The sequence below is a fragment of the Raphanus sativus genome, chromosome 4 (genome assembly GCF_000801105.2).
Source record: "Raphanus sativus cultivar WK10039 chromosome 4, ASM80110v3, whole genome shotgun sequence".
NCBI classification, from domain to species: Eukaryota; Viridiplantae; Streptophyta; class Magnoliopsida; order Brassicales; family Brassicaceae; genus Raphanus; species Raphanus sativus.
Genome location: NC_079514.1, coordinates 24,707,274 through 24,717,431, shown reverse-complemented (window position 1 = coordinate 24,717,431; position 10,158 = coordinate 24,707,274). Strand labels below are relative to the sequence as shown.

The 10,158-nt window shown below is 42.0% G+C and overlaps 2 protein-coding genes and 1 long non-coding RNA gene across 7 annotated transcripts; all 3 read left to right on the top strand.

Annotated features, from left to right (window-relative positions):
* The first annotated feature begins 292 nt into the window (after positions 1–292).
* LOC108828896 (uncharacterized) lies at positions 293–2,479 on the top strand. The gene has a single exon (XM_018602560.1). It carries the CDS (start codon positions 293–295, stop codon positions 2,477–2,479), a length of 2,187 nt encoding a protein of 728 aa, XP_018458062.1.
* A 4,016-nt stretch (positions 2,480–6,495) lies between these two features.
* Positions 6,496–7,665, top strand: LOC108828895 (uncharacterized). Its single transcript, XM_018602559.1, has one exon. It carries the CDS (start codon positions 6,496–6,498, stop codon positions 7,663–7,665), a length of 1,170 nt encoding a protein of 389 aa, XP_018458061.1.
* A 1,139-nt stretch (positions 7,666–8,804) lies between these two features.
* LOC108828883 (uncharacterized) lies at positions 8,805–10,158 on the top strand. Of its 5 annotated transcripts, none has more exons than XR_001945828.2 (3): positions 8,805–9,397; positions 9,492–9,893; positions 10,132–10,158. It is a non-coding gene; the product is annotated as an uncharacterized LOC108828883 (long non-coding RNA). The 5 variants fall into 5 exon arrangements; XR_008944482.1 differs by lacking the exon at positions 10,132–10,158 and adding an exon at positions 9,979–10,125 and having other exon boundaries at positions 8,806–9,397; XR_001945827.2 differs by lacking the exon at positions 10,132–10,158 and adding an exon at positions 9,976–10,125 and having other exon boundaries at positions 8,806–9,397.

Here is a 10,158-nt window from a genome sequence, read left to right as displayed (position 1 = left end):
GTGTTCTTGTCAAGAGTTAGACGATCGAGTGCCTTGTGTTGAGCAGCTCGATTGTGTTATTCATATTAGAAATTGGTCTGTCTCTAGTCGTCTGTGACTGAGAGTAATTCGGATTAAACAGATCTAGGAAGATTGTTTAAAAGGTTTCTAATAATCAAGGAAAGTGTTCTTGAATTGAGTTTTGTGTTCCTTTACTGGCTGTCTCTGAACTTTCATTTGGTATCAGAGCGGGAAACCTCTGTGGTATCGTATACTACTAACAGGTTGAGATCCTGCGAGTTTCATGGACACCATGAAGGAACTAATCACGCTGCATAAGCCTATCATTCTGGATGGAGGGAATTTCGGACATTGGAAGGCTAGGATGCATCACATAATCAGGGGTATTGATGAAGATGCTTGGACTGCAGTTGAAGATGGGTGGTCTGCTCCTACTGTGCTGATGGAGGACAACTCGTTAGGTCCTAAACAGAAAGATAAGTGGACTGACTCTGAAAAGGCTGCGTCAAAGTTTAACTCAAAGGCGCTCACTGCCATATTTTCTGCAGTTGATCTCGATCAATTCAAGATCATTCAAGGGTGTGAATCAGCAAAAGAAGCATGGGACACCTTGATAAATCACTTTGAAGGTAACACCAGTGTTCGAAGGACCAGAATTGATCACCTTGCCTCCAGGTTCGAGAATCTACGAATGGGAGATGATGAACCAATTGATGGTTTCATATCCAAACTCAGTGAACTGGCTAGTGAATCCTCTGTTATGGGAAAAAAGTACGAAGAGAAAGATCTTGTGAAGAAGTTACTAAGATGCTTACCACCTCGATTTGAAGCCTACAAAGCAGTGCTAAACATCGTTGTAGACACTGACGAGATGAAGTTTGATCAACTCTCAGGGATTCTGAAGGTACATGACCTCGAGAAAACTGACAGACTCACTGATACACAGAAGAGTATTGCGTTTGCTGCTGAATCAAAGGAGGAGGACAGGGTTGCTAAGATTGAAGAGAATCTTGGTTTAATGGCACGTAACTTTAACAAGTTTGTCAAGAGAATGGAGAAAGGAGGAAGTAGATCAAGCGGTCGTTTCCAGAAGAATGATTCAGATCGTGGTTCCAGACAAGATGCATCTAGAGACTCCAAGAAAAAGGAGTTACAGTGTCATGAATGTGAGGGGTATGGACACTTTCGCAACGAGTGCCCTCTCACCAAGCGTAAGGAGCTGAAGTGTATTGAGTGCAAAGGCTATGGTCACACTCGTAGTGAGTGCCCTAACAACCTAAAGAAGGAGAAATCCTTGATGAGTTTTAGTGACACAGATTCAGACAGTGGAAGTGATAAAGAAGAGCTTCACTTAAACTTCATGGCTCTGATTGGGCAAGATGTGGATTTGACTAGCACGACAGAAGCCAGTGCAGTAGATAGAGAAGATGAGGATGAGCTAAATCACGACCTTGAAACAGAGTATAAGACATTGTTTAATCAGTTTGCTGAACTGAGTCATGAGAATCTACAACTGCTGAAAGATAAAGCAATGCTGAAAGCTCAAGTCAATATCCTGGAGTTGGAAAAGCCAGGAAACCAAACCTCACCTCTCTCACCGCTGAAGGAATCTGATCAAGAGCTACTATCGGTCAAACGAGCCATGGCTGAACAAGAACGAGTTCAGAAACTGTTCGAGATGAAAGTAGGTCAACTGAGTGAGCTATTTGAAAAGGAGATGGACAAAAGCAAGTTACTTGAAAGTCAACTAGCTGAGAATCATAAGCAGATCAGAATGCTCTCCGTGGGAACATCAACTCTGGATCATCTCCTAACCATTGGACAGTGTCCTAGTACTAACCGAGGACTGGGATTTCAAGGATCTACCTCCAAGACTTCCTCTGAGAAACCAATCTTTGTGAAGGAAGCAGCTAACGAAATCAAAGTAACTAAGCAAGAGAAAGGCAAAGCTGTCGTCAGTAATGCTGTGGTCGAACGTAAAATACACAATCCAAGGAGAAGGAATGGGTGTCACTTCTGTGGAAAACTTGGTCATCACGTCAGATATTGCTACTTTTGTCAGAATCAGTATCAACGTGCTTGGAGAATGAATCTGTGCTATTTGGAACCGACTATATATGGTGGAGTATGGATTGCTAAACGAGACTTGTACCCAAATTACAAGGAAAAAGTGCCGGTTGTGTCACACAATCAAATCAGTGAGTCATATCTTCAGGAGGAAATCACATTGTCCTGTAATTTCTCAAGTACTCTTCATGAGAAAGAGTTTCTAAGCAACGTAGCCTATACGAGTGCTGACGCTGATGCTCCAGAAGAGTTACCATGGTACTTTGACAGTGGATGTTCAAAACATATGACTGGAAAGCTTGAATATCTTGAGAAGCTCGAGCTTATTAAAGGCGGAAAAGTGACTTTTGGAGATGGTGCTCAAGCTAAAATTCGTGGTGTAGGGATAACAGACAGAGCTGATCTCCCATGACTTATCAATGTGTACTATGTGGATGGACTCAAGGCAAATCTCATCAGTGTGAGTCAGTTGTGTGATGAAGGTTTGGAAGTTATCTTTAACAAGAAGGAATGCCGAGCAGTGGATGGTGATGGAAACATAGTTCTGTATGGAGTGAGGTCTGGAAATAATTGTTACATGTGGAAACCATCTCAGACTACATGTCTTTCAGCAACTGAATCGAAATTGGATCTCTGGCATCGAAAGTTGGGACACATGAACACTAATGGTCTGACTCGATTAGTAAAAGCCGAAGTGGTTCGTGGTGTTCCTGATCTTGAGAAACAAACCACCACTGTATGCAAAGGATGCTGTCAAGGAAAGCAAGTCAAGGTGCAACACAAGCAAATTACAGAAATCAGATCAAAGAAAATTCTGGAACTTGTGCACATGGATTTGATGGGACCAATCACCCCAGACAGCATCGCAGGGAGGAGATACATATTTGTGCTTGTTGATGACTTCTCTAGGTATACTTGGATTGACTTTCTAAAAAATAAATCCGATGCTCTTGATAGCTTCCGAGTGCTCGCATTGCAACTCAAACAAGAGAAGGGTGGAATCGTTCAGATTAAGAGTGATCATGGAGGAGAGTTTCAGAATGAGCAATTCGAATTGTTCTGTCAGAGTCAAGGCATTAGACATCAGTATGCAGCTCCGAGAACCCCCCAACAAAATGGTGTTGTGGAAAGGAAGAACAGAACACTTCAAGAAATGGCTAGAGCCATGCTGTGTGGTAACAATGTACCATCCAACTTTTGGGCAGAAGCAATTGGTGCAGCTTGCTATATCATAAATCGAGTTTACGTGAAGCCAAACACAAAGACTACACCGTACGAGCTCTTCAAAGGTAAAACTCCGAACTTGAGCCACCTGCATGTATTTGGATGCCTCTGCTATATCTTGAATGACAAGGACCATCTGGGCAAGTTTGATGCAAAGAGTGATGTTGGGATGTTCCTGGGTTACTCTACGAACAGCTCTGCCTACAGAGTATACAACCATCATACTAAGTTCATTGGGGATAAAGTGAATGTTGTGTTTGATGACAGTATCGGTTTCTACCAAACTCAAGTAACTCAAGCTATTGATTGTGCTACACAGCCGAGTAAATCCAGTCCAACAACCGCGCAGATCAAAGATGAATCTGAGGATGAAGATGATCAAGAAAGACTAGAAGTAAAACTGGATCAAGGCAGAGTGCATAAGAATCATTCGCCAGATGATGTGATTGGAGGGATCTATGATGGGAGAGTTACTAGGAAGAAACAGATCGATTTCAAGGAGATGGTCAGACTTGCATGTTTTACTGTCAAGATGAATAAACTGGAATGCTTTGTCTCCCAAATCGAGCCTAAGACTCTACATGAGGCATTGGATGATGAATACTGGACAGAGTCAATGCATCAGGAACTTTAACAATTTGTTCGCTTGCAAGTGTGGGAGCTCGTTCCTAGACCAGAAGGTGTGAACATCATTGGCACCAAGTGGATACATAAGAATAAGACTGATGAAGAAGGGAATGTCATTAAGAACAAGTCACGACTGGTGGGGCAAGGATACACGCAAGTTGAAGGAGTTGACTTCGATGAAACCTTTGCACCAGTGGCACGTCTAGAATCGATCAGATTACTGATTGGAATGGCTTGTAATCTTCGCATCAAGCTATATCAAATGGACGTGAAGAGTGCCTTCCTGAATGGGGTTCTACAAGAAGAAGTATATGTGACACAGCCAAAGGGATTTGAGGATCCTCACTTCCCGGATAAGGTATACAAGCTTAAGAAAGCCTTGTACGGACTTAAGCAAGCACCCAGAGCTTGGTATGAGCGCCTGACGGACTTCCTTGTTGCGACTGGTTTTCAGAGAGGAGGTGTTGATAAGACGTTGTTTATTGGAGAAAAGGGAAGAGACATCATGATTGTCCAAGTGTATGTGGATGACATAATCTTTGGAAGTACCTCGATGCCTATGGTGGATGACTTTGTCAAAACTATGACTAAGGAGTTTGAGATGAGTATGGTTGGTGAACTGAGTTATTTTCTTGGTCTACAAATCAAGCAGCTTGATGATAGGATCACTGTCTCCCAAAGCACCTATGCCAAGAATCTCATCAAGCGATTTGGGATGCAGACGAGCAAAATTGCTAACACTCCGATGAGCACTACAACCAAACTCTCTCGTGATGAAGAGGGCAAACCAGTTGATGAAAAGCTATACAGGGCAATGATCGGAAGTCTTCTGTATCTCACAGCAAGTCGCCCTGACCTATGCTTAAGTGTGGGTATCTGTGCCCGGTACCAAGCTTGTCCAAAAGAGTCTCACCTGAATGCAGTCAAGCGAATCATAAAATATGTGAAAGGTACTCTGGATTTCGGACTTCATTATACATTTGAGACTAACGTGAATCTTGCAGGATTCTGTGATGCTGATTGGGCAGGTTGCTTGGATGATAGACATAACACTTCTGGTGGTTGTTTCTTTCTCGGAAATAACATGGTGGCATGGCATAGCAAGAAGCAAAACTGTGTATCACTCTCAACAGCCAAAGCTGAGTACATTGTTTTGGGAAGTTGCTGCACTCAGTTACTATGAATGAGACAAATGCTTGTGGACTATGGTATCATTACTAACCCTATGGTAGTACATTGTGATAATATGAGTGCTATCAATTTGTCTAAGAATCCTATTCAGCACTCACGCACCAAACATGTGGACATCAGACATCACTTTGTGAGAGAATTGGTTGAGATGAAAATAGTGATCCTAGATCATGTATCAACAGAAAAGCAACTTGCTGATTTGTTCACCAAACCGTTGGACTACAACACATTCCTGGGGCTCCGTAAAGCCTTAGGGATTGTTAATCTCTGAATAAGCCTAGTCAGAAGAGAAGGGTCGCTGTAAATTCGTAGTATCGTATATAATCTCCACCACCACAACAAAACCTTGAATCAACAAGTTTCTCTTTGTGAAGCATCCAGCTTGATCTCAAAACATATACTGACTTTGATTCACTAAGGAAGGGTACTCATCTTGGACTAGGATGCTGCAACATTTTAGGTCTGAGTCTTGATCACTACCTGGATTGAATAATGAAGCACAAGAGAGGTGAGTGTAACAAGGAGAGGAGTATGTGTGACACAAGGAATGTGAAAAGTAACACAAGCCGTGAAAAGCAAAATAAGAAGGCCTGGAATGATGGATACTCGTTTTTGGAACTGGGTGTTACAACACTTGCTTCTAAGCTCGATCACTGTCTGGACTGGGCAGAGCACATCACTAATTCTGTTTCTGAAATTGCTCAGAGTGGAGCAGGGTGTTACCCCACTTTGTCTCTACTCTTGATCACTATCTCTTTGATCGAATTGGTGATTATGCTCTTGGTGATACAGAAAACTACAACTTAATATATTCTCTGTCGTGTTGAAGTGACAGACACAATAGGCCTACTTTGTGCTTCTACACTTTACAGATCAGTGTGATGCTGAGATCATTGCTTGGATGTCTTTACTGGGAGGAATCTCGTCTGTGACAGCTACTCGGCTGAGAAATAGCTACAGACTTGAGTTGATTTACTGAATTCTTCAAAAATTTTGGTGGTAGACTGTGTGTGAAAAGCGATTTCTGCTCCCCTTCTCTGGACAAAAGACATATCAGTTATGCCTGTAAATAAGTGTGATTGCATATTCATGGTGCTTCTCTGTTGATGCTGAGTTTCTCGTGAGTCCAAGCTTCATTTGTTCAATCTCTCTCATGGCAATAAGTGATGGCTCATCCATCTTGGTTATATCTTAAGAAAAAAAAGGGGAGTCCTTAATGGGTTTTTGGCAATGTCATTTGATTCTTTGGTGTGTTTTGGGCTCTTAAGCCTTTTTTGTTTGTTACTAATAAGCCCATTTGAGTGTGATAGGGTTTCAAAGAAGGTGCACATATCTCTCTCCTTTGTCAAAATCGTCTCTTTTGTTCTCTCTCTCTTGTGCGGCGACATGCAACCGGTTCGGAGAAGCTCGCGTCTGAATCGCGCTCCGACGGCACCTGGCAGCTCGTCCCAGCCCTCACCGGCGTTCTCTCAGCCATCTCCTGCTTCGTCCTCGTGGAAGCGAGCACATCGCCGTTCGACTCGAGCAGCCTCTCCCGAACCTCTCTCGCCTGAAATTGAATCCCTCTCAGATACGGATTCTGACAATGATGATACTCCTCTTGATGAAACTGAGATTCGTGTCAATCAGGCCAAGGAGCAACGATTTGAGGAAAGTCGGAGCATGTACCGGACCAAATCGCAACTCTATCTTGAGCTCATGGCACCGCACACGACTCCTCTGGATCAGCGATTCTTTACCTCCGCGGCTGCCGAGAGGTTTCACTCGATTCGTCGTCGTAAGTTCATCACTCAACATCGGATCTCCCTCACCGATGTGAACATGCAAGATGTCAGGAACATAGTGCGGGGAGCAGGGCTACTTCACACGCTCACTGATGTAGATGCGTACCAACCCACTATGGTTAAGGAGTTCATTGCGAACCTCCAAGATGCTGAGGAGCGAGATGTTGGTGTTGCTGTGTATTGCAGGGGATACATGATTGACTTCTCTTCAAGTTTGATCAATGATATCTACTGTGTGCCTGGATTTGAGGATGACCCGAATTGGTTGGGTGAGAACTTTGATGAGGTTTGTGGTTTTCTCACTGATGGTCGCATCAATCGATGGGAAAACATGAGCTCCAAGTTCTTTACTCGCACGAATCAGGTGCTCTACAAGTTGGTCTGCACGAACTGGATGCCCACTATGAACTACACCAACATGAACCAAGATCGTCTGAAGTTTGTTTACATGCTTCATCACAACGAAGACGGTTTCAACTTCGGGAAGCTCGTCTATGATCAGATCATGGTTATGGGTGCTAGAACTAAGTCAAAGCGGGCTTGGCGTATCATGTTTCCAACATTGATTCAGCAGGTCATCAACTATCAGCAGCGTTTTCCGGTTGATGAGTCTACTGGGTTTCCGAAGCTTGTGGTCAAAGACATTAAGGCTGGTCGTGGGAATGGTGCCGATGCTAGACCTCCGAATCTTGAAGAAGATCTGAGTCGTACTATTGCAGATCTCAAAGCTATTCGTATCCGTCTGAGGAGTAAGAATATCAGTGCTCTTTGATTTATCTGTTTGTTTTGGCTAATGTGCGTTTTGTTTTTATCACATTGTGCATCTAAGCAAGGGGAGAATATGTTCTGCCACATCAACAGACTGATCCAGTTGAAGACGAAGGCAATGACACTGAAGAACTGAGCCACTGTGATGGTGATGAAACGGAAGAGCTGAGTGATACCTTCTAATGTGTTGATCCTGAGTTCTAGAATTTAGCTTATCTTGTAGCTTTAAAGTAGTGCGATCTTGTGTCTTTTGTGTGCTACTCTTAAGAATAAGGCCTTTGGAGCAGTGTGTGTTATTTCTAGGAACTCTTTGATAATCGGATGAATCTATGGATGTTTTATGCCTTCATGTCCTGTTGCTTGTGTGGAATTTTTCATATCTATGCAGGATGCTTAGATTGTCACATTGAGATAAAAAGGGGGAAAATGTAAGATCAAGAAAAGAGCCAAGTGTTGGGAGAAACAGAGTGACGACGTTTTACACAAAGGAGTTTGTGTGTTACACGCAGATGTGGCAGAGTTATGGAAAGATGACGTGGCGATACTCATTAGTTCCAGGATATAGCTTGCACATCAAGTTGAGAGAATAATGGAAGATTTGGATTCACCGAGATATTAGGAAAATAGAATATTCGGTAACGACTACTTAACTAGATTGTCTAGGGCAGATCTAGGTTAAACACGTTATTGTAAAAGCTTGAGCAAGAGGGTGTTCTTGTCAAGAGTTAGACGATCGAGTGCCTTGTGTTGAGCAGCTCGATTGTGTTATTCATATTAGAAATTGGTCCGTCTCTAGTCGTATGTGACTAAGAGTAATTCGGATTAAACAGATCTAGGAAGATTGTTTAAAAGGTTTCTAATAATCAAGGAAAGTGTTCTTGAATTGAGTTTTGTGTTCCTTTACTGGGTGTCTCTGAACTTTCCTTTTTCTCTTCTTAGGCTGTACACGTCGGATTATTTTTAATGTCTGTGGGGCTCGCAAATTTGGTTTTCTCGGTCGACTGATTTGTACTTTGGTTTGATTCTATGTGTTTGGTTCGATGAATAATGAAAAGATGGGTTGGTCTGATTCTGGTATTCGGTCTAATTAACAAGTAAAACATTTAAACGCTGCGTTTTATATTTTAGTTGACTAGGGCTACATCAGTTTCCTTCTTCCACAATTGAACTCGTCTTCTCCGTTTTCTCATAATCTGCACAGTTTCTTTCCTCATCTCTTGACATTCTGAAGTTTAATGTATTCTTAAATTTCAGCAATAACTGCTATACACATTAAATCTATAACGATTTCGACCTCTTCGATTCTTCGCCGCCAAATCTATAAATAGGGGATGCTTGAGAGGTGGATGAACCTCCACAATCAAATCGTTTTTATAACTTCTTAAAGTATTTTCAGAATTGCTCCTTTTGGTTTCGTTTAAATGAATTCTTTAGACCCTTAAATCCAATTGTATCATCTCTTTTTAGACACGATTGGAAAGCAACTTTTAGTTTCAGACCATTCCGTTTCAGTTCTCCGATGAAAAAGAGAACTTAGAGCATTGATTCTCAGGACTGAATCAGCTCCAGGATGTCGTCAACGTTTATACGAACATCTATCCAAGCAACGTACTGTCACAATCATGTTTGGAAGACAATGAAGGTTTCGGATGGAGTCCACACGCTGTCTAGGATCCATTTGGTGATGCTTTCCAATGGCTGGAGATTTCGGAGAAACTAACGACAGATTCGTCAAGGTAACGCCTGATTTTGTTAAAAATGGTAGGAGATCCATAGACGCGGTCAAAATCTCAAAACTGGAACTTTTTAAATGTTAATTTTTGAACTTAGTCAGGAGAAGCAGCGGTGGATCAGGAGGATAAGATAGTTTTGCCTCCGAGGAAGAAGCATGACATGAGTCGGAGTTTGGAGAAGAAAAAGAGAATGAGGAGAGGAAGGAGAAAGCTTTAAAGGAGTATGTGATTTTCTTGGTAAGTGGTTAAGTTCTATATTGATTTGTTTGGTACGTGGTTGATTTAATATGATCATGTTTGATTTAATATAATGAGTACATGTAATGAGTTCTCCAAGGAGCAGGATTATCATGATGCTTTGAAACATCACACTGAAGCGATAAAAACCATCCAACAGACCTGAGAGTAAGGCCAACTATAATCATCTTATATGTGCATCACTGTTGTGTACAAAGGCTTCCATATTCAGTGGTGATCAGCTTAGCTTCATGTACCCTAGGTTAGCTAATTTACAACTTAGGAACTACAATTTCTCAACAAAAAGAAAGCTATGTGATCAGTACATCTTATGTTCTTTACAGTAGGTTGATAGATTTAAGAGTCATATTGCTCATCTTGAAGAAAATCAATGTAAACCAAAAGCAAACACAAGAGTTAGAAGTACCGCACTAACCCTGGCCAACATATTCTCTCTCTCTCTCAAAACCATTGTGCCTCTATGTAAATGTGTGTTGCAGACAGAGAGAGTTCCTGTTATGAATGGT